Source organism: Archocentrus centrarchus, chromosome 19, assembly GCF_007364275.1.
Source record: "Archocentrus centrarchus isolate MPI-CPG fArcCen1 chromosome 19, fArcCen1, whole genome shotgun sequence".
Classification (NCBI taxonomy): Eukaryota; Metazoa; Chordata; class Actinopteri; order Cichliformes; family Cichlidae; genus Archocentrus; species Archocentrus centrarchus.
The window spans coordinates 23,188,307-23,212,928 of NC_044364.1; the positions used below are offsets into that span (position 1 = coordinate 23,188,307).

Genomic DNA, 24,622 nt, shown 5'->3' on the forward strand with positions numbered 1-24,622 from the left:
TTTAATGTTATGCCATATTACTCAAATGGTGTAATCTGTCAAAATGAGGGACAGGCTTCAGAATTTTCCAACATTATTACAAAAATGTTGTCACTCAAGAAAAAGTATTCTGGTAATGCAGCTTCATTAGTTGACTTATAAACATTTTAGCTAATCAGACATGACATGAGTCTCTTTATTTCAAAATGACTCATTTGCCCTGTTTTTGGTTTCAAAATTTAATATTTGTTCTTTATGCATAATGTTAATTAAGAAATCCTTTCAGGTCTGATAAAAAAGAAATGCATATAAGATTAACCATGCCTACATTTCCTTCTTTCTAATTAAAAGCAGCCAGCCCAGGGATTATCCAGATGGAAATTGTGATGGATTTCAGATTTTTTATCTGCTATGTAATCGCTTTTATAAAATAATATGCCATGCACTTTGCATTATATCTTGTTTTATGTAATTTTTCAACAAAGCCTACAGAAGAAATGTGCACATGGACACAGCCTCCTGACTCCACTCGTTGGCTGTCTTTCTGTCCTGTTCTTAACAAGGCTTGATGACCTCTGAGCATCACTGATTGCAGTGGGAACTAACAAATTGTCTGTCTCTTCTAATCCCCCTCTTCTGCTTCCACATCCCATGTTTCTTTCTCTCTGACAAGTCCTTCTTTGCATCTATCTGATGGTGCAGTGTTTAGTGCCTTGGAGACCTCACTAAGTGACTGGAGACAGTCGGAAGAAAGTTTACATTGTCACTCCTTTTCAAGATTACATTCATTTACACACACACACACACACACACACACACACACACACACACACACACACACACACACACACACACACACACACACACAGGAGCTGTCACCCTATATACGCCTAATGAGGATAAATTCCCTAGCTGAGGATTCCCATTATTTGTATCAACGGATGGGCCCTTTCATCCCCTCTTCATCCACCCACAGAAGCCTTGTATGTGCAAAGGCCTGAGGGTGGGCGCCCCTCCTACTAAAACAGTTTCACCTTTGAGCAGATATTAAAGTTCACTAAAGAAATGGGAACATTAATGGCTGCATCAGAGGGGGGAAATCAAATTATATTTAATATTAGTAGTGGATTTGTGTCATTAATTATGTACTCAGTAAAGTGTCTGTTGTTTATCTGTGAATTTACACAGGTAGACAACACTTGAGTAGCTTTTTAACCTTTTTAGCATCTATTATGGCAGGATAGCTGTGAGAGAGCAGGGGAAAGACACACAGCAAATGGCCTGGGCCAGATTCATACCCCCCTCCCTAGACATATAACGTCTTGCATATCTTGTTTTATTTTATTTCTCTTTGTTAAAAGTGTAAAGGGTGCGCCTTTTGTTGAGGTAGAGACTCATCATCATCTCATGTTGCACTGAGATGGCTTACAGTGAAATGCTGTGTTTATATGGGATTCAAGGAGAACAGATAATAATAACTAATATTGTTTAAACATTTTCTGTGAACTGAGGGAAAAGAGCAGAAAGTAAAGATATATAGTGTGCATTTCAACCAAGACCTTGGAAAGTAGGGGTGCTGTGGGTGCTGCAGCACCCCCTGGTGGTTTTTACGGTATATGCATGCACAAACAAAAAAGTGGATCACCAGAATTAGAAATTAACAGCAGCACCTACAGTACAAATGACTTTTTTTCATCCAGGGTCATCATTCACTAGGCCAAAATGCACATTAACCTGTTATTTGATGATCTGTTGCCCTTGATTTGCTTTTGAATATAACTGTGTGCCAATGATCATATCATAAAGATATTTTCTAAATCTGACTTTCACAGAAGCCAGGGCCTAGCTCCTGCTGGATAATGTTTGAGTACTTTTTGTATGCTTGATTTGAGGAAATTAAATGGGCATAATGCTAATGAGTGAACCCTTGCAAGTAAATGACCCATGCCTCCCTTCACACCTTGGCACATGTGTTTACGCACATGAACAATAGAGGGTCCTAACCACCTCCAGAGGACTACGCCCACAGGGGTTTAAATACCTGGGTCTCTCCACCATTTTGGTGAAAACTGAAGAAGCCTTTCGGATGAGAGGTGAAACGTCTTCAAGAAACAAAAATAAGTCCAGTTGACTTTTTTCAAGCTCCAGAGGCCTTGCAAGTATATATTGTTTTCTTTGTGTGTTGGCCTTAGACTGTCCAGTGTAAGATCATGGTTATGGTTATAGTGTACCCATTCCCTTGGCTTTTGGCATGGGAATGGATGCAAGCCTCCCATATCCCACATTTAGAGGTAGGACGTTACCTTTATCTGGATTCCTCAAGAAGCCACAAAGCTGACTAGCACAAAACAAAATTCTTTTGTTTTATGCTTACCCAGTGTAAATTACGCATTGTAAATTTCCTGCATTACAGTTCATTCAATAGTTCTTAACCATGAGGTAAAGGAACTTTAGCATGGCTAACTGCTAGCTGGACTCTCCAAGGATGATTTAAAGACAGGCACAGAAGACTAAATATTAATAAGTTGGCCCACCCAATGCAGCTATAACAGCTTCAACTCTTCTGGGAAGGCTTTCCACAAGATTTAGGAATTGCGTTTGTGGGAATTTTTGACCCTTTTCCAGAAGCACATTAGTGAGGTCAGACACTGATGTTGGATGAGAAGTCCTGGCTCACAGTCTCCACTCAAATTTATCCCAAAGGTGTTCTGTCGGGTTGAGGTCAGGACTCTGTGCAGGCCAGTCAAGTTCTTCCACACCAAACTCACTCATCCATACACAAAGCAAGATCCATAAAGGTCTTTATGCATCTTGATTTATGCACAGGTGCGCAGTCATGTTGGAACAGGAACGAGTCATCCCCAAACTGTTCCCACAAAGTAGTAAGGAAATTTCTCGACTGGACTTTTTGCACAAGTGGCATTCTATGACAGTACCATGCTGGAATTCACTGAGCTCCTGAGAGCGATCCATTTTTTCACAAATGTTTGTAGAAGCAGTCTGAATGTCTAGATGCTTGGTTCTATAGTCCTGTGGCCATGGAAGTGATTGGAACACCTGAATTCAATGACTTGGATGGATGAGTGAATACTTCAATATAGTGTATATGCAAACCAGTCCATTTACATACTGTATTATGCTTTTACTTTACATTTATAATTAGAGCAAGAAATCTACAGATATGTACAGAAATATACATTTATCTTTTACTGACTATATTTGCTAATGTTCTTGAAAAATAGTGTCATTAATAGTGTACGTTACTGCAAAGTGAATGACATTCTTGAGCTATGTGACTGCCTTCAGTGTACAGTGGCTCAGCACATAAATTTCTGTGTATGTCTGATGCAGATTTCATCTCACCCCAAACATTTGCCGCAGGTCAGGGTCCCGGAAACGGAAAGGGATGTTAGAGACATGTAACCTCTTGGGTTGCTGCTTCTCTAACGAATCGCTGGGCTGCAGGTGGAGCTGTTGGGAGCCCTCTGTCTGTGCCACCTCTTCTGGCTGCTGCTGCAAAAAAAACACACAACATTCCACAGATTAGCTATGATTGCCTGCTAGTAAAATTTACTATTAAAGGAAGGTCTCTAAATGAGTAAGGAAAAGAAGTCACAACCTGTGAAAGGGTCAACCAAAACATAGTGAATATCATAATAGGTGGTACAGAGAACAAAAATGGACATCATGTTTTGACTGTGTCCTCTCAGAAAATGTTGATCTCTTTTTGGTGTCAACTCTATGACAGTGAGGTTAAGCCATTTGTAATTAGAAGCCATGTGGATGTATTTATGTATTTATTTTACCATATTCTTATTATGTTCTGAATTAAAGTGTTTCTCTAGATAAAATATTGTAGAAAATTATTTTGCCTTTTAATGGAGGAGATGGAATTTCAGATTTATATATATATATATATTATATATATATATATATATATATAAATACATACATCCATGAGTGGCCACATTACAGCAAATCAATCCACATCATGATTTACAGTTGCTTGGGAATTGAAGTGGGAATTGTGGTTAAGTGCAGCATTGGACTACAGTTGCGCATCCTCCCAAATTATATGCATGTTTATTATATAACAAAACAAAACAAAAAGCAAACAACAAACCCAAGATAGCATCACTAAGTATCCTTAGTAATTACTAAGGATTAAGTTGGATTTGTACTATGATGCAGGATTTGGGCACACACTTGCTTTCAACATGTATAATGTGTTTAACCTCTTCAGATTTTTCTAATATTTTATCTTTGTAAAATCAGCCACTGTGCTGCCAGTAAACCTGTCCATGTTCATGATTGGTCAGATGCTGCGAAAGTTACACCTTTCATATGAATGAACCTTGCCTAGATTGGAAAAACCTGGGTTGACCTATTAAGTTGACAACTACCTTCAAAAGACTGCCTAGCTTGACTGCCAACGCTAGAGCAAGTGAACCCAGATAATGAAAAAATATAGAGGGTATGTTAAACGTGCTTTGTTCAGGGCCCTAGTCACATTCACCTGGTGACACAATGTTTTATTCTATGTCTTTAACAGCTTTTTTCATATCACACACATTCACATGCCAATGGATCCATTTGGAGTTCAGCAAGTACCCACAGACACTTCAGCATGCAGAATAAACCCACCAATTTTCCAAGTAGCAGACAACCTGCTTTGCCTCATGAGCACAGTCCACAATGTATGTGTTCCCTCTGGCTGCTCCTGTTTCTTCTGAATCAAATGGCTATATTACCTCATCAGTATGCAGTCAAGTTCTCCAGAGTCCTGCTAATGACTTCTATATGTGAGTCAAGTGTGTTGGATCAGGAACACATCTAAAACCTGCAGGACACCGGCTCTCGAGGCCTGGAGTTGGCCACCCCTGTAGTAGACTGTCAGAGAGTGCTTCACATAGTCTTGGTAATCGGCTACGAGGGGTCTGGGTTTCCTGCTTAGACATGATCTTCTCTTTCAGGTAAACTGCATTTTTGTTGTACCTCTTCAACCATTAGTTGAGATAGCAATTTGGAACACTGAGCTACTATTTCTGTCGATGTCAGTCTAGATGTGTCGAAGATTTCATAGGTCCCACATCCTTTTCATGTAACCCCTTTCACTGGGATTACATCTGTAGTAGCATTCCAACAGTTCCCAATTTTCATCTTGTGTCCATTTTTGCCGTCTCCTTGTTCCAATAGCCCACTTATCAATATGCTCTGGTTTCTCAACACCTGGCACGGACCTTGATAATCTGGGTGATATCCGAGCCGCTATGACTTCAGTTATATCTCTCTATATAACAGGGAACTGGAATAGCCTCAGTCATGCGGATTAGGAACATATGCTGGTCAGTAAGGAAAGATTACATAAAGATGTACTGCGCACTTAGAGCTTTTCTTTGCATCAGTGTTTTGTGCTTGACCTCCTTATAACATGGTAATGTGAATATCTTTTAACTGTAATGTGAGTCAAGTGCTTTCTCTCTCTCTTGCCTCAGCAGCCCTAGACACATACATTCATGCATACATATGAGGTGTAATCATGAATGTCCATGACTCTGCCCATAAAAACTAAAGATATAACAGATTCAAATTTACATTTTCTACTGAAGCTCCAGTGCATCACCACTTCCAGTGTTACTGCTGGTTTTAGAATAAAGGAAATTAATATTTTTGGTGTGACCAAAAACTTGCCCCATGACATTAAGGTGGAACTTTGTTTTGGCAGTCTGACCCATGATAAGAAATTCATGGTACAAAACACTGTGATTGTGAGAAAAATAATGAGCAATTTCTGTGACTCTACCAGTGATAATTCTTAATGTGAAAGATGTGTCAGTTTGACACAAAAGTCAAAGCGAACAATCTAAAAGCATATCCCTGCTGGAAGTGGTTCAGAGGTACACAAAGCAAAGAAAAAAAGAGCAAAAAAGTGCACTTTATTGGTGAAAATAGGAAATTTTTATACTGATTTTCTTTTAGTTTCTTTCTTTCTTTTCCAAATTGGGGCTTCTGAGATGCCTTGATTATTTTCTTTTTTAATTTAACTCAACCTGGGAGAGAAAGGTCTGTTATTCTTAATTTCTAATAGGTCACATTTATAAATCTAGTTTAGGTAAATGGAAGCAATCTGCAGTTAGTCTCCTCTTGGATGGTTGTTCTGAACGGAATTCAGTTGTAAGTATAATGATTAATTTTGTTGTATGTATAATGACAATAAAGTTCTATTCTATTCTTTTCTATTCTATTCTATCCTGTGTTAGGTTTTGCTAGATTACAATCTCCTTTTCAGATTTTTTTGGTTCAGAAAACACAAGCAAGAAGATAATGATCTGATGCACATAATGAAAGAATGAAAGATTAAGAGATGGAACAATGTCAGCTAAACCTTAGTAATCAATGAAACAATGAAAGAAGTGCTGAAGGTAGCAGAGAGAGAAAGGGAGAGAGAGGCTGTGTGTGTGTGTGTGTGTGTGGGGGGGGGGGGGGGGTGGAAGAGCTTAAAGATGCATGAAGGCTTGGCCAAGTGCTGACTGAAGTAAGAGCAGAGCATTAAGAATCTTTTTTGTGAGTGTCCTGGGCTGACATAGGTAGCATTAACCTGGCATGTTTTCACTTTCTTGATGTCAGTGACTTCTATCTCCTCCCTTGACCAATTCCCTTGATCTTGGCCTCTAGTCTTCTATTCTACGGAGGGTACTGCTCCTTGCGGCTGTTCAGGCATCCCAAGGGTTATTGTTGCTGTGGTATAGATCAGCCAGTTGTTTTGAGGGATAGTTGCAGTATGGATTGGCTGTAATTCTGCATTCACATCTTCTAATATAAATCAGTATACAGTACCAGTCAAAGGTTTGGACACCTTCTAATTCAGTGGTTTTTCATTATTTAAAAAGTGTCTGCATAGTAGATTAATGTTAAGGGCATCCAAACTATGAAGAAATAGAATTATTTGTTAAACAAAAAAGACAAACAAACTGAATATGTTTTATAGTTTAGATCCTTCAATGTATGCACTTCTTCCTTAGATGACAGCTGTGTACATCTTGGCATTTTCACAATCAGCTTTATGAGGTAGTCACCTGGAATGGCTTTCAGTTAACAGCTGTGACTTATCAAAAATTAATTTCTTGAATTTCTTGCCCTCTTAATGTGTTTAAGACCATCAGTTGTGGTGTGAAGAGGTAAAGTTGATATACAGTGAATAGCCCTATTTGAGTAATGTTCTAATCCATATTATGGTGAGGACTACTCAACTAAGTGTCTTGCTTAGTTCTTTGTTGCGTTGTCATCGGTTTCCCCTCTGCACTCTTATGCTCAGGTTTGTTCAGGTTTATGTTCTAGTTCATGCTCAAGTTTAAGTTCTAGTCTCAAGTGAGAGTAGAGTTTGATGTTGCTGGCTCCTGTCCAGCTTTGTTAATGTTCATCATGGAAGCAAATAAAGTGGAAGTCTGAATTTAGTTTTGTCTGTAAGTCCTGCATTGGGGTCCTCTGCCTTCTCTGCCACAGCTACTACATGACAAATTGCTGCAAAGGAGCCAAGGAACACAAGGAATGGACATTAGACCAGTGGAAATCTGTCCTTTGGTCGGATGAGATCAAGCTTGAGATTTTTGGTTCCAAATACTTTCACTGTGTCGTAGTGTTTCAGCAGTTTCTGATTCTCACCCTTGTCCACTTATGCCATAGCCTTGTTCCAGTAGTCCACTTCTCATTAGTATGTCCTGGTTCTGACATGGTTTCAGTTATAGGACTCTTGCTTATGTTCTGAGGCAGGATTCACCTCAAGGCACTTGATATTCTAAGATAAAGACCCTACAATAACCTAGAGAAACCCCGGACAATCAGATGACCCCCTATGAGCAAGCACTTGGCAACAGTGGGAAGGAAAATCTCCCTTTTAACAGGAAGAAACTTTACACAGAACCAGGCTCAGGGAGGGGCAGCCATCTGTCGCAACTGGTTTGGGGTGAGGGGAGGGAGACTGGACAAAAGACACAATGAGGAAGAGAGCCAGAGATTATGCAGAATAGTGTATAACCACAGAGAGAATGAAAGGAGGTGACTGAAGAAGAAACACTCAGTGCATCATGGGAACCCCCCAGCAGCCCAGGCCTAGTGCAGAATAACTAAGGCAGGGTTCTGGGTCACCTGATCGAGTCCAAAATATAAGCTTCATCAGAAAGGAAAGTTTTAAGCTTAATGTTAAAAATAAAGAGGGTGTCTGTCTCCTGAATCCAAACTGGAAGGTGCTTGCACAGCACAGGGGCCTGAAAGCTGAAGGCTCTGCCTCCCATTCTACTCTTAAGTATCCTAGGAACCAAAAGTAAGCTGGCAGTCTGAGAGCAAAGTGCTTTGTTGGGATGATATGGTACTATGAGGTCTTTAAAATGGGGTAGTTCAGGAGGTGGAACAGGTCACCTACTGATCGGAAGGTCGGCGGTTCAATTCCTGGCTACTCCAGGCTGCATGCCAATGTTTCCTTGGACAAGATACTTAACCCCAAGTTGCTCTCCAACGCAAGCATTGGAGTGTGAATGTTAGATAGTAAAAGCACTTGGCTTAGTTAATCATAGAAGTGCTTGTATGAATGAGTGTGAATGGGGTAAATGTGTTGTATGAGCGCTTTGAGTGCTCAAAACAGAGTAGAAAAGCGCTATATAAGAACTAATCCATTTACCATTTAAAATAAGATGGGGCCTGATTTTTCAAGACCTTGTGTAGCTGACACCGAATTGTGTTGGAGTGGCTGCCAGGGGGCAGAGTGTCTGCTGAGGTGAGGTGAGGGCTACCAAGAAGTAGAAATCAGGTCTTTTAGCCCTCACCTGCCTTAAATTACTAGCGCTGCCTTATTTGTTTGCTTTGTGTGGTGCGGCGTACAGTTTCTCGCCGGCTTCTGCCTTCTTCATTAGACATTTGGGTAAGCTTGCCTACCGGGATTTATTTCTATTCTTTGTATTAGCGTGAAGAATTCTTATTCTCACAGTTTGCCTTTAAGGAGATGCACAGTTCCCACAGATGACATCGGTTTACTTTAAATAGTGCCCTTTGGGTAGTGGAACGAGGTGCATTTACCTTGCAAAAGTGTGTTTTTTATGTTTCAGTAGGTATGTTACAAAAATTTTAATTCTTTCCAGTTACATCTAAAACCCGTGCAGATAGAAAGCACATGGAAAAACATTACAATTTAATACCAAAACCACACTAATAGCACAAATAATAATGAAATTACACCCAATTAACTACTCCGTTAGTATGCACTGTTTTACCATTATAATCAATGAAAACCGTGATCTTAAAGTGCACTACATGCAGAAAAGTTAGCATTTTTTCTCTGACTTTAAATCAATATTTGAGTAAAATTTTCAGGAAAGAGAGGCGGAAGTGTGGCAAATAGAAAATCTAAGATCTGAGAAAACAGCCTTATAACAAACAGAATATCCATCCATCCATCCATCCATCCATCCATCCATCCATCCATCCTTTCTCTTCTGCTTATCCGGGGCCGGGTCGCGGGGGCAGGAGCCTAAGCAGAGAAGCCCAGGCTTCCCTCTCCCCAGCCACCTCCTCCAGCTCATCCGGAGGGACCCCAAGGCGTTCCCAGGCCAGCCGAGAGATATAATCTGTCCAGCGTGTCCTGGGTCTACCACGGGGCCTCCTCCCGTGGTATTAAACAGAATAGTTTAATTTTATCTAAACTAACAGACTTGTTTTTCTTCATTTGTTGATTCCATTGGCCGCCATGGAATGTTGCTTTGACAACGGACATTTTCCTTATGTTATTAAACTACTTTCTGATCAAGAAAACTTGATGAAACTTTAACAGTTTTAAGTTGAAACATAAAATCACATGGCCATATATTTTAAATTGATGTCCACATGTGCCATCAGTGTTTTGACCCGTTAACTTCGGCGAGGTTTTTGAAAAACAACCGTTCAATGCGAAAGACTTGACAGAATGGAAAAAAATTGAAAATGAGGCTGTCTAGGGGGAGCTCCCCTACATTGTAGCAAAAAAATCCCAGAAAATACACACCTTCATTTGATGAGAAACTGTTTTTGGCAGACCACTTCCGCGTATTAGCTGAGGCTACAAACAGGTTAGCTCAGACTGTGTTGCTAGGCTGTGCTGCAGTGATTGTAACATACCTAGTTTTAGGCTTCTGAGTTCAATGTTATTCATAATCTTTGTGTATTTTGTTTTGAGACTGTTGGAGTTTTGTTTATTTGAGTAGTCTTTTCATTGCAGTGTGTACTGAGTTTATGTAAGTATTCCCTTTTACCCTTTGTGTTTTTATCTAAGTTTTCAAGGTGCACAAGATGTTGTAAAAATGGAAATAAGGAATTAAGCACCTGTTGAGACTCTCCATTTATTGATCCAAGGGCAGCCACACCTTGTATGTCAGGAGAAGAATTCGATTCTAGACTTAACAGGGAGCCAATGATGAGAAGCAAAGATGGGAGGAATATGCTTTCTCTTTCTAGTCCCTGTTAGTACACTCAGTGTAGGATTTTGGATCAATTGAAGACTTTTCAGGGAGCTTTTATAACAGACTGATAGTAATGAACTGCAACAGTCCAGCCTAGAAGTAATAAATGCATGAATTAGCTTTTCAGAATCACTCTGAGACATGATGTTTCTGTAATATATACATTGAAGGACAAATCTTGGTCAAAAATAACTACAAGATTTCTCACCGTGTTAGTAGAGGCCAAGGTAATGCCATCCTGAGATAGTATATGGTTAGACACCATGTTTAAAAGATTCCTAGGGTCAAGTACAATAATCTCAGTTTTTTTCTGAATTTAGAAGCAGGAAATTAGAGGTCATCCAGGCCTTTGTCTTTAAGACAATCCTGCAGTTTAACTAATTGGTGTGTGTCATCTGGCTTCATGGAGAGATAAAGCTGGTTATCATCTGCATAACAATGAAAATGTATACAATTATTTCTAATAATACTGCCTAAGGGAAGCATGTATAATGCAAATAGAATTGGTCCTAGCATGGAACCGTGTGGAACTCCATAATTGACCTTGATAGATATGATTCAAAGCACTGCAGCACAGGACCTTATGGCATGCTCTAATCTCTGTAATAAAATGTTACAGTCAACAGTATTGAATGCTGTACTGAGGTCTAATAGAACCAGCACAGACATGAGTCCACTGTCAGAGGCCATAAGAAGATCATTTGTAAACTTCACTAATGCTGTTTCTGTACTGTGATGAATTCTGAAAGTAGATAGGAGTACTGGGTGGTTAGGTGTACTTCAAAGGGTAAGGTGATAAAAGCAATGGAAAAGGTGCAGCAGGGTAGGGTGGTTAACCCTATATTGCCAAACGTGTCATTGGGGACACAACGTACTTCAAATGTCCTGCTGCTTGTGAACGTCCGGCATCAATTACCATACTAACCTTATGTTGGGTGTGAAGTGCAATTTCTCAGATTTCAGAAACCGTTTGAATTTTTCTCATCGGACAGTCACGTCACTGCAGGTAAGTGCAGGTTACAGATGTATTGGAGGCGATAGAAGTGAAGAATATTGAGAAGATGGAGTACTTTGAGGATTTAATGAATGTAGAAAACAGAAGAGAGGAGTTGGATGTAAGGAAAGTTAGTAAGTCAGGAAGTGCAGAGAATTAGTAAGGAGGAAGTGAGGGCATCTATGAAGAGGATGAAGATCGGAAAGGGGGCTGGCCCAGATGACATACCTGTGGAGGTATGGCAATGTCTAGGAGAGAAAGCAGTGGACTTTTTGACCAGTGTTTCATGCAATCTTGGAGAGTGAGACAATGCCTGAGGAATGGAGAAAAAGTGTACTGGTACTGATTTTCAAGAACAAAGGTGATGTGTAGAGCTGTAGTAATTATAGAGGGATAAAGCTGATAAGCAACATCACGAAGATTTGAGAATGAATTGTTGAAACTGGGTTGAGAAGAGTGAGTGACAGTCGTTGAGCAGCATGGTATCATGCTGAGAAAGACCACTACATACTCAGTGTTTTCTTTGAGAATGTTGATGGAGAAATATAGAGAAGGTCAGAAGGAGCTGCACTCTGTCGGTCTAGAGAAAGCAAATGATAGGGTGCCAAAAGAGGAACTTTGGTACTGCATGAAGAGGTACATGTCATGAGTGACATGTATAAAGACATGTATGAAGACAGCAAGACAGTGGTGAGGTGCCTTGTTTGAGTGACAGATGGGGTCAGGCAGGAGTCTCCATGGAGTATGATGTTTGCAGATGACATCTGTAGTGAGAGTAGGGAGCAGGTAGAAGAGAGTCTGGAGAGATGGAGGTATGCTCTTGAGAGAAGAGGAATGAAAGTCAGTAGAAGCAAGACAGAATACATGAATGAGAGGGAGACAGATGTAATAGTGAATGAGGACAGTGAGACAGTGGGGAGGTGTGTGGTAGGAGTGACAGATAGGTTCAAGATGGGGGTGGGATTACATCAGGGATCTGCTCTGAGCCCTTTCTTGTTTCTATCAATTGATAACTTGCAAAACATAAAAAAGTCAGAAAAGTCACCAGAATCCCTAAGTGGATAATTTTCACTGATTGACTGGCCAAGTTGCACCCTAATGTGTGTGTGGGCACAATGACTAGAGGTGTTTGATGAATGAGGATTTGGGGCAAAATAGTGTGTCCATTATTTTATTTTTTGCAGTTTATTCATCATAAGTTGTTCATATACTATATTTTTTGGGCATAGTTTTGATTTGCAGACTGAAGTTACAGTAACAGACACTAGCAATATCGGTTGTTTTAGATTGTGTCATTGCTTGGCTGATTTCGTGCACCTGGATTTGGTTCTTTGGCTGCCTTTTCCTGAGCTGTGTCACAAATTGTCATTATGATGCTTTAAAATGTATTTTATATTCTTAGTAGGGGTGGGACTCGATTAAAAAATTAATCAAATTAATTAGAAGCTTTTTAATTAATTAATCGAAATTAATCGCATTTTAGTCACATTTCAATATTTAACATGATAAATATTAATTTAAGTTTGGTTGATGAATGAATCAATATACATAAGCTTAAACTTCAAAATTTTGTTTATTTCCCCACCAGTCTACTACACAGACCAACGAAGGGCGGAAGTGTTCCTGTGTTAAGCAAACTCCTGAAATTAAAGTTAAGCTTCATAACTGGATAGTTTTAGTCAACATTAATGTCTCACTTAATATAGTTGGAAATTAATCATTCACTCAGCTGTATTCCTTGATGTTGTTATGCAGCCAGGAGGCATCCTAATCAGATGCCCAAGCCACCTCAACTGGCTCCTTTTGATGTGGAGGAGCAGCGGCTCTACTCTGAGCCCCTCCCGGATGGCCGCACTCCTCACCTTATCTCTAAGGGAGCGGCCAGCCACCCTTCGAAGGAAGCTCATTTCTGCTGCTTGTATTTGTGATCTTATTCTTTCAGTCACTACCCAAAGGTTGTGACCATAGGTGAGGGTAGGAACATAGATCAACCGGTAGATTGACTGCTTCGCTTTTATACTAAGCTCCCGCTTCACCACGATAGACCGGTGCAGCATCTGCATCACTGCCCCGATCTGTCTGTCGATCTCCCGCTCCCTTCTCCCGTCACTCGTGAACAAGACCCCGAGATACTTGAACTCCTCCACTTGGGGCAAGAACTCTTCCCTGAGCCAGAGAGGGCACTCCACTCTTTTCCGGCTGAGGACCATGGCCTCAGATTTAGAGGTGCTGATTCTCATGCCAGCCACTTCACACTTGACTGTGAACCATTCCACTGCGAGCTGGAGGCCACCACCTGATGAAGCCAACATGAATGCATCATCTGCAAAAAGCAGAGACGAGACTCTGAGGCCACCAAGGAAGAAGCCTTCCGCCACCTGGCTACGCCTAGAAATTCTGTCCATAAAAATTATGAACAGAATCTGTGACAACGGGCAGCCCTGACGGAGTCCAACACCCAGAGGAAATGAGTATGACTTATTGCCAGCTATTAGGACCAAGCTCTCACTGCGATTGTACAGAGACTGAATGGCCCACAACAACGGGCCAGACACCCCATACTCCCACAGTGTACCCCGAGGGACACGGTCGAATGCCTTCTCCAAGTCCACAAAGCACATGTAGACTGGTTGGGCAAACTCCCATGCACACTCGAATATCCTTGAGAGGATAAAGAACTGGTCCAGCGTTCCATGACCAGGACGAAAAACGGCATTGTTCCTCCTGGATCCGTGGTTTGACTAATGAGCGGACCCTCCTTTCCAGCACCCTGGCATAGACCTTACTGGGAAGGCTGAGGAAGTTGGAGTACACCCTCCGGTCTCCCTTCTTAAAGATGGGGACCACCACCCCCATCTGCTAATCTAGTGGCACTGCCCCAGATCTCCACGAGATGTTGCAGAGGCGTGTCAACTAAGGCAGCCCTACAACATCCAGAGCCTTCAGGAACTCAGGGCAAATTTCATCCACCCCAGGGGCCCTGCCACCAAGGAGTTGTTTGACCACTTCAGTGACCTCACCCTAGGTGATGGGCAAGTCATCCCCCTTGTCCCCAGACTCTGCTTCCACTACAGAAGGCGTGTCAGTGGGATTCAGGAGGTCCTCGAAGTATTCCTTCCACCGTCCCACTATAGTCTCAGTTGAAGTCAGCAGCACCCCACCAGAGTCCCATAGGCTAACCAAGCCCTATAGGACTCCTTGTTCAGTTTGATGGCTCCCTTCACCTCCAGTGACCACCATCTGGTTCGGGGTTTACCACCACGACAGGCACCAACCACCTTGCAGCCACAGCTCTGAGAAGCAGCCTCAACAATGGAGGTGCGGAATATGGTCCTCAGCCTCCCTCGGAATGCTGTCAAAGTTCTGTTGGAGGTGGGAGTTGAAGATCTTGCGGACTGGGGCTTCTGCCAGGCGTTCTCAGCGCACCCTCACAATACGTTTAGGTCTGCCAGGTCTGTCCAGCATCTTCCCCTGTCATCTGATCCAACTTACCACCAGGTGGTGATCAGTTGACAGCTCCGCTCCTCTGTTCAACCAAGTGTCCAGACCATATGGCCGCAGATCTGGTGATACGATTACAAAATCGATCATCGACCGGCAACCTAGGGTGTCCTGGTGCCATGTGTCCTTCCCCACCAGAGAGATGCCGCCAGGGCCTCTGCCTTTGGCCACTGCCCAACACACATTGCACCCGACCCTTACGATATCTCCTGTGGGTGGTGGGCTGACAGGAGGGCGGGCCCATGTTACCTCTTCGGCCTGTGCCCGGCCGTGCACCGCGGGCTAATGCCTGGCCACCAGATGCTCTCCCTCGAGCTCCTTTCCCATGCCTGGCTCCAGGGTGGGGTCCCAGTAACCCTATCCCGGGCAGGGTAAACTGTTCCCTCGGTGTTGTAGACATAGAGGTCTTCTGAACCGCTCTTTGTCTGGACCCTCACTCGGGACGAATTTGCCATGGGAGACCCTACCAGGGGGACAAGTCCCTAGACAACATAGCTCCTAGGATCACTGGGACACACAAACCCCTCCACCACAATAAGGTGGCAATTCTCAGAGGGGAATTGCCACCTTTTTTCTTCCCATTGAGAGTATTTTCAATGTGTTCCTTTAATTTTTTGAGCAATGTATGTAACCCTGTCATAATTATCTTAGACAATGAGACAGGGATTGACTGTGTTTTGGTGAACTGCACAGTGAGGGCAGGTGGGTGTAACACAGGGTATCAGGAATACAGAAGGAGAGAGAGAGGGAGGGATAAGAGTTTGTGGATAGTGTTATGGGGAAAACTGACACTTCTTTCTCTAGACTTATCCAGATTCAGCTGTTTTGATTAGTTTTAATGATTAATGAAGTGATTTTATCAGGAATGATATTATCATTTGTTTTAATCTGATTAAACTACATGCTTTGCCCCTGCTTAAATAAATCCTACTTCACCTTTTTAGATTCTTCCTTTACCAGTAAAGGTTATGGCTTGTGTATTAATATTACATTGTTTTAATGGTTCTAAAATGTTGTTCTAGCAACTTAAAAAAACAGATCCTTTGGGCCTATATTCCTCTCCACTGAGAAGAGAAAACATACTTCTCCCATATTAGTGTCTCTTCATTGGCCCTGTGCTCCAGAATTGTTTTTAAAAACATTCTTCTTGAATAATTTACTTGAATAATCAGGCCCCATCTTATCTTAAAGACCCCGACAGACCACTTTGCTCTCAGACTGCAGGCTGACTTTTGGTTCCTACAGTATTTAAAAGTAGAATGGGAGGCAGAGCCTTCAGTTTTCAGGTCCCTCTTCTGTGGAACCAGCTCCCAGTTTTGATTTGAGAGACAGACACCCTCTCTATTTTGAAGATTAGGCTTAAAACTTTCCTTTGGATAAAAGTTATAGTTAGGGCTGGATCAGGTGACCCCGAACCCACTTTTAGTTAGGCTGCAGTAGGTCTAGGGTGCTGCGGGGTTACCATGATGTACTGAGTATTTGTTACCACTCTGCATTTAATCATTGGTTATTATTAATCTCTGACTCTCTTCCACAGCGTGTCTTTTGTCCCCTCACCCCCTATCTCCTTAAACATCTGCAGCAGTAACACTGACTCATATAACACTGATGATGAACATTTTTTTCTGCAGAATTAATATTTTTTTTGTTGATACTTTATGTGCAAGTTACCAATGATACACAGTTTTGTGTGTACTGAGGTGCTTTCATAGTGTGGTATTGCTACTTTTATTAAAGGGATGATTCTTAAAAAAAAAATCAGCTAATGCTGTGTGCAGCATATATAAAATAATAAAGATAGGGGATAAGTAGCAGGCAGGTGCTATTAATATAATTGCACTTGATTAATTGAAACTGTAAAAAACAAACAAAAAACCCCCCAAGAGTTACAACTCAGACTCTACAGACCTCAGTTAACTTGTTAAATGATAAAGTTCATGACAATAAAAAAAAAAAAAAGAACAAGTTAAGTGTTGCTGGAAGAAAGCCTCTTTTCTCCAAAAAGAACAAAGCAGCACAGCTTATGTTTGAAAAGTTGCATCTGAACAAACCACAAGACTGCAATAATGTATTTTGGACAGATGAGACCAAAGTGTTTGACCATAATTCACAGCATCACACTTGGTGAAACCCGAGCGGAGCATCGGCATCAACATCTCCAAACAATTGTCAACATGGTGGTGGCTGGCTGATGATTTGCACTTGTTTTGCAGCCACAGGACCTGGGCATCTTGCAGTCATTCAGTGACCATGAACTCCTCTGTATACCGAAGTATTCTAGAGTCTGACAGTTAAGTTTAGTTGAAATTGGATTATGCATCAGGACAATGATCCCATGCACACAGCAAATCTACATCAGAAAGCAAAAGAAAAGAATCAAGATGTTACAATGGCCCTATCAAAGTCCAGACCTCAACTCAATACTGTAAAGGAGAGTGGACAAAAATTCCTCCACAATGATGTGAGATAGTGATAGTCATACAGAAAACAATTACTTCAATTAATTACTGTCAAAGGTGATTCTATGAGCTATCTAGTCATTGGGTGTGTTTAGTTTTTCACAGGACTGCATACAGTACTGTGAAAACTTTTTTTTACATGACTAAAGCTTCATCAAGGACAATGAGAATGGTAGTTTCCTGTACCTCAGCAAAGCTGGCATTTGACAACTGGTTCACAACTCTTCCAAGCTCAGCCCAGCAATATCTGTACTAGTAGCTGGATTCAACTAAATTGCCATAGGTGAATGGAAATGGACTTATTTGATTCACTTATGGTGGGTTGTAATGAATTGTTATTTAGGGTATTTGTTAGTTGGCTTTGCCACACCTCTAAGATGATGTTAATTATGCTCCACACAGGAAAAAAGCCTTGCATCATAACTAACCATATTTTTTATTCCCTGTTCAGAAGATATCACAGTGTTATCCACTTTCATATCAAAACAATTATGCAGATTGGCATTTCTGCCTATGATGTGACTGGAAGTTGATGTAGCAGTATAAAAGTGAAGTCCTGCCTCTATCAGTACCGCGAAGGTGTGGCATAAACATCGTGAGGCAGAACGACTGATGCTTTCAATATTAGTCAGAAATGAATGAAGTCTTATAAGTAAGCTAAAGTTAATTGTCATAAAAGATACCTAATGTACAGGAAATTCTGTGTGAATATAGACTCACCGATACTGTGTTAGTAGTAAGAGTTGGGGTGCTGCTGTCATTTCCTGGCTGCTCACTCTGTGTGTGTGTTGCTGTGTATAGTGTTAAGGTATGCTCTCCCACTGTGCTTGGTCCTGTATAGTCAGCCGGTGGGTGGGTGTGGGGTGTAGCATACTCAGCCGGGATCCCATTCTGTGAAGGAGGTGGGTACTGGGTTTGTGGGAAAGGTTGAGCCATGGCGTCAGGGGGAGCTGGGGCCTCTTGGTTACCCTATGTGGACATGGAACATAATGAAAGGTAGAAAAAAAATTATTAAAGGTTGTTTCTTTTAGATACTCATTTTTGATTCATGGCGGAGCTTCTGAAAGGTATCCAAAGTGTTACATTTAATAGTACAACAATGGCCAAAATGAGCAAAATGAACATATTTTAGTGCATAGGAGTCCTGCCTCTAAATGAATGCGCAAGGCCTGCATGTTACATAAAGTCGTAATTCTATTCTGGCTGTGAATGTGACACATGCACTTAAGTGAATACAATAATGTGCTACATGAACGTACAGGTAAATGTGACTTCTCTTCTAAAGCAATACTATTTCCATTTCCTTATCAAAAACTGTTTGGCAGATCGTCTCATGCCTGAGAGTGATGAGCGACATATCAATAAAGCCTTTGCAGAATCCCTGTCTAAGTGTGTGCTGTTCTGGTTCCCATTTATATCATTAATTGTGTCAAACTTTCTTTGTGAAGGGCCTGTACACTCTACAGGTTATATATATATATATATATATATATATACTGTATAGTCAGGCAACACAACCATTTGTGTTTATGCTTATGTTACACTGTTCTCACTTTTAATAATATAATATACACAGTAAGGGCATTCTTTTACTTAAGAAACCACCTAACCTAACCCTAACACTAATAAGGCTTTGTTATGTGACAATATTCTCCATCCAGCAAAAATTCCAAAGCTTTTAAAATTAATATTTCATAAACTAATGCTTCAAATGGTTTCATTTTCCAGTTTCTGGTAGATCCTGGGGTGCAGTGTCACAGGAAGATTGGAATAAACAATTAAACAAAGTGAAGTAACTTGACTAGCTTCATTCTTAGTCTATCTAGGTGTCTGAACTGCACTTTCCTCTCTCTCCCCATTATATTTTCCTTTTAGGAAGTGCAGAATGTAAAACAAATCAACACAACTCTGGTGCTTTACATTCACTAACAGTCAAGAATTTTATTTTGGAGGACGGTGGTGACTATTGAAGTTCAATATTTCAGGAAGTGATATGTGAGAAAGTGGAGGAGTGACAGGACAAGAGAAAGTGGGAGGAAAAAAGATAAGGCAATCCAGTTACAGTAATCTGTATGTGCTCACTGAGTTAGAATTACAGTCATAATTCAGCCATGAAATCTAGTAACTACCATGACAATACTAGAGGATGACACAAGAAATTGCATGTTACCCATATGAACTGCCAAAAGAAAAGAAACTGAGAGACTGAGAATTTTTTTTCTTCCATCACAACATAAAACACTTTGCCAACATTCCTCACCAAAAGCATACCCACAGACATGGAGTGACCATAGCTCAGATGGTAGAGCAGGTCATCTACCAATGAGAAGGCTCGTGGTTCGATCCCTGGCTGCTTCAGTCTGTATCCTTGAGCAAGGTATTGAACCCTAAATTGCTTGTGATGTGTTCATTGGATTGTGAATGTTAGATGACATAGAAGTGAGTCAGTGAGACATGCTATACTGTATAAAGCCGTTTGAGTAGAAAAGCGCTAAATAAAAACCTATCTATTTATACTAAATAAAAGTGATCACCATTACATTCCTGACAAGCGATCCATTTAGTCCTAACTTGTTTCTGTTGCTGTGATTTAATTTTTCTTTCCTACTGGGGTGAACATCTTGCTGTTTCACTACTGTCCAAGTGCTCCTTCTAAATTAATGCCAGCCATTATCATTTCCTCCAGCCAATGATGGTAAATTTATCTGAGACTGTGCTTTTCTTCTACACTGCTCCAAGACTGGATGGAAAATGTTTTTCTTTTAAAAAAAAAATCAATTAGTGCAGCTTTTTGAGATAAGCCAAGGCTCTGACCTCAACTGTTTCCAAAGGTTTCTCTGATCAATAAGGGTGTTGAAGCTGGCTATTGTTATGCATAGAGATTGATGGTGTTGAGCATAACAAAGCATTTTGCCAATGTCCCACTAACTGCAGCCATGTCATTCTTGGCAGCAAGTCATCAAGTAGACAAGTGTTACGCACAATAGTTTTTTTTCTTTTACTTATGTTGTATCATTTGAAATATACACTATAAATCTGCACAGACAGATCTATATAAAACAGTTCTTTTCAAGGTTAGCTTTTAGTCTGCACTTTTATAGTTAGCTCCGTAAGTATTGGACAATGACCTTTTTTTGGTAATTTTGCCTCAGTACACCACAAAAGTGGATTTTAATTCAGTCTTGATGTGATTGAAGTGCAGAGTTTCAGCTTAAGAAATTTAACAAACACATTGTTACTGTTTCAGCCATTTTTATACCTAGTCCTGCTTTTTCAGTGACTCAAACAGGACAAACTAACATCCAAAATAAAAGCACTGTTTTTAATGCTTGGATGAAAATCCTTTGCCTGAAGTTCAGAGCATTGACATTTCTTCCCTTGAGATGCTCTCCCAGTGATTATTCCAGTTGCCTTCAGTTGCTGATTGTTAGTGGGTCTCTTTGCATTCAGTTTTGTAAGTGAAAAGCATGCTCTGTTGGGTTCAGATAAGGTGACTGAGTTGGACATTGAGGCCTTTGCCTTGAGAAACTCTTGGGCTTCATTTGCAGTTTGCTTTGGGTCATTATCCATGTACACTGCCAATCAATTTCATAGCATGTGGCTGAATCTGAGCAATGTATAGGCCTGTACACTTCACAGGTCATTTTGCTACTTTTATACTTTTAGACACTGGTTACCTGGTTCCACTGGTAGCCATACATCCCCATGACATGACATTTTCTCTACCATGTTTGACAGATGATGTTAAATGCTTTTGATCATAAGCTGCTCATTTCCTTCTCTATTTTTTCTCTTTGCATCATTCTGATACAAGTTATTTTGGTCTTATTTTGTCCAAAGAAGGTGCAGGGTCTTTTAGATGCATTCTGCTAAAATCAAATCTGGTCTTCGTGTTCTTGAACATAAGATGTTCTTCATCGTAGCATAGGTTGTGTGAATTGATCTTTGAAGTCTTTGAATTTAGAAGGACTTCTAAATAACTTTTTATAATGTTATTTATTTATAAATAGTTATTCATAAATCACTTGCTTTCTGGTGTTGGATTATACAGGTACTCTCAGAAGTCTTGAGCCACCTTTCATTTTTTTTATATTTTGCTAGGAAAATAGAAAATAGGTGCAGTGATTCATTGAAACATCTAAAAATACATAGAAAAACAGTATGTATATAAGTTAAAAACAGAGTTTGCACAACTCTAACAAGCTTTAAGGTCAATATTTGGTACCACTTTTATTCTTCAGCTTAGCCTGCACCTTCTAAGGCAGCTTTCTTGTATTTTCTTTTAGTCTTCAGGAATAGTTCTCCAGGCTTCTTGAAGGACATTCAAAGCCCTTCTTTGGATGTTGGCTGCCTTTTGTTCTGTTCTGTGTCAAGATGATCCCACTCAACGTCAATAATGTTGAACTCCTGGGTCTGGGGAGGTCAATCCATAGCTGATAGTGTTCCACTGTGTGTTTTTCTATCCAGGTATGCTTTTACTGCATTAGCAGTATGTTTAGGATCATTGTCATACTGAGAAATGAAGCCGTTGTCAAGACTTTCCAGATGATATTGTATGGTGGGTCAAAATCTGATGGTACTTTTCTATGTTAATAATTCCATCATCTCTGATGGTTTTGGCAGCATATGCACCAAATTCATTCCTAAGATCTGAGATCACAGCAACAATGTTGTAACAGTTCAGACAAACTGAGTTCAATCAATGTATGCATTTATGATTTAAAGAAGAAAAAGCAAGTTAATAGACTTCCCAGTAAAATCTCCCCAGACTCGTCTTAAAGATTTTGTATAGTTTAGGAAACATCAGTGATGGAAATTTTTAGTTTGTCTCTGAACTTGGTGCGACAATTAAATGAATTCTCTCTTACCAGCTAATTTCAAATAGCAGGATACACTTTCCTATACTAAAATATTTGTCTTGGAGAGTTACTTGCTACTTTTATACTTAATACTTATAATTACTTAGTCTACTTAGCTACACAGGTGAAAGGTGAGGCCAGCTGAGTGACCATTTGAGGAGAACTTTGCCTTATGGAACTGATGACAATGAATAAACTATATACTGTATTAATATACAGTACCAGTCAAAAGTTTGGACACAACTTCTCTTTCAGTGTTTTCATTTTTTTCCCCCTACATTGTTAATATTGAAGTCATCCAGCCTATGAACGATCACATAAGGAATCATGTAGTAAATTTAAAGGAGTTAAACAAACCAAAATGTGTTTTAGATTTTTCAAAGTAGGGATCATTTGTTTTGATTATAGCTTTGCACACTCTTGTCATTCTCTCAATTAGCTTCATGAGGTAATCACTTGAAATGGTTTTCTAACAGTCTTGAAGGAGTTCCCAGAGGAATTATTTTATTTATATAAAAATTGAATTTAAACTGGTAACAGGAGGTGGTTAGTTTATGATATTGCTCATTACGATATTGCTCATCACTCTGACCTAAATTTACTGCTCTTGTATTGAAGTTTGTGTCCCTGTGGCAATTGGATCACATATTAGGATTAGTACTTTACATATGACTGGGTAGTATTAGCAATTTATAGTGAACAGCCTGTGTTATTTATAGTTTTTGAATTACATTTTTGAGGAAATACATCAATTTCTCTTGTATTTTGATGAGAGTGAAGACAGGCTTCTAGCCAGGAAAATTTCACAGGCTGGTGCTATCAGATTAACTCTTGACAAGGTACAGCTGTTAACTGAAAGCCATTCCGGGTGACTACCTCATAAAGCTGACAGAGAAAATGCCAAGATCAGTTTTACTTCCTTCGCTGTAATTATGGTGTTTGCGTCCACCTGTGTCTCATTTCCTCCCAGCTGTGTCTTATTCCCTTGATTAGCCCTTAGTTTGTCAGTATAAATAACACGGTCGTCCCTTTGCCTTTTGTTAAAGTGACTGTTTACTCTTCTAGTGTGTTTCCTTGTGTTCCTTGGCTTTATGGACTCTTGGACTTTTGTTTATCTTTGTCTTATATTAAAATTTGTTTGGTGATTAGTGTGACTAAGAAATCACCTACATCTTATGCAGAAGGTGAAATCTGAAAGAGATAGGAGACTGCAAGGTGGTGACAGAGGAGAATGTAGCGAGGCATCATCGAATGGTAGTGTGTAGGATGACTTTGGAAGTCAAGGAAGCAAGTGAAGGCAGAGGCAAGGATTAAATGGTGGGAGTTGAAGAAGGAACAATTTTACATAGAGTTCAGGAAGGAGACAGGCTATGGGTGGTAAGGAAGAGTCACTAGATGACTGGGAAAGTACAGTTGATATACTGAGGGAAACTGCCAAATAAGTGTTTGGTGTATCTTCTGGACAAAGGAAAGGCGACAAGGAGACTTGGTGCTGGAATGAGGAAGTACAGGAAAGTATTCAAAGGAAAAGGTTAGCAAAGAAAAAATAAGTTAGTCAGGAAGATGAAAGTAGACAGGTGTACTGGGAAGCGAGGTGTTCAGCATAGAGAAAGATGGCCAAGGCCAATGAAAAGGCTTATAGAGAGTTGTATTTGAGGCCAGACACTAAGGACAAAAAGACTTTTATTGACTGGCTAGACAAAGAGGTCAAGCTGGAAAGGATGTGCAGCAGGTTAGAATGGTTAAGGATAGCGATAGGAATGTACTAATGAGTGAAGAGTGTGTTGAGAAGATGGGAGAACTACTTTGAGGAGCTGATGAATATAGAAAATAAGAGAGAGAGAGAAAGACGGATGGAGGAAAGTTAGTGAAGCAGGAAGTGCAGAGAATTAGGGCAGCTTTAAAGAGGATGAACAGTGGAAACATGGTTGATCCAGATGACATACCTGTGGAGGTATGGAGATGTCCAGGAGAGAGAGACGTGGACTGTTTGATCAGATTGTTTAACACAAAACTGAGAGGATGCCTGAGGAAAAGAGAAAAAGTGCACTGGTTCTGATTTTCAAGAACAAGCATGATGTGCAGAGCTGTAGTAACATTATCCCTCTGTAGAGAGAGATAAAGTTGATGAGCCACACCATGAAGATATTGGAAAGAGCTGTTGAAGCTAAGCTGAGAAGGCAGGTGACAATCATTCAGCAGCATCATGGCTTCATTCCGAGAAAGAACAGTACAGATGTGATGTTTGCTTAACTGTGACAGCGGTAACCGGTGAACTGGATACAGGACACCAGAGGTGAATTGAGGACATAGTTGGGTGGTGGAAGGAATACTTGAAGGATCTCC

General features: G+C 40.4%; 1 protein-coding gene across 1 annotated transcript in view; it reads right to left on the reverse strand.

Moving 5' to 3' along the window:
- rbfox3a (RNA binding fox-1 homolog 3a) overlaps positions 1 to 24,622 on the reverse strand; it is a 172,331-nt gene that overhangs the window by 73,404 nt on the left and 74,305 nt on the right. Inside the window, exons 2-3 of the mRNA XM_030755383.1 lie at positions 18,138 to 18,386; positions 3,343 to 3,489 (exon numbers count right to left, since the gene is read on the reverse strand). Coding sequence (XP_030611243.1) covers positions 3,343 to 3,489; positions 18,138 to 18,386 — 396 coding nt within the window. The remainder of the gene's footprint in view (positions 1 to 3,342; positions 3,490 to 18,137; positions 18,387 to 24,622) is intronic.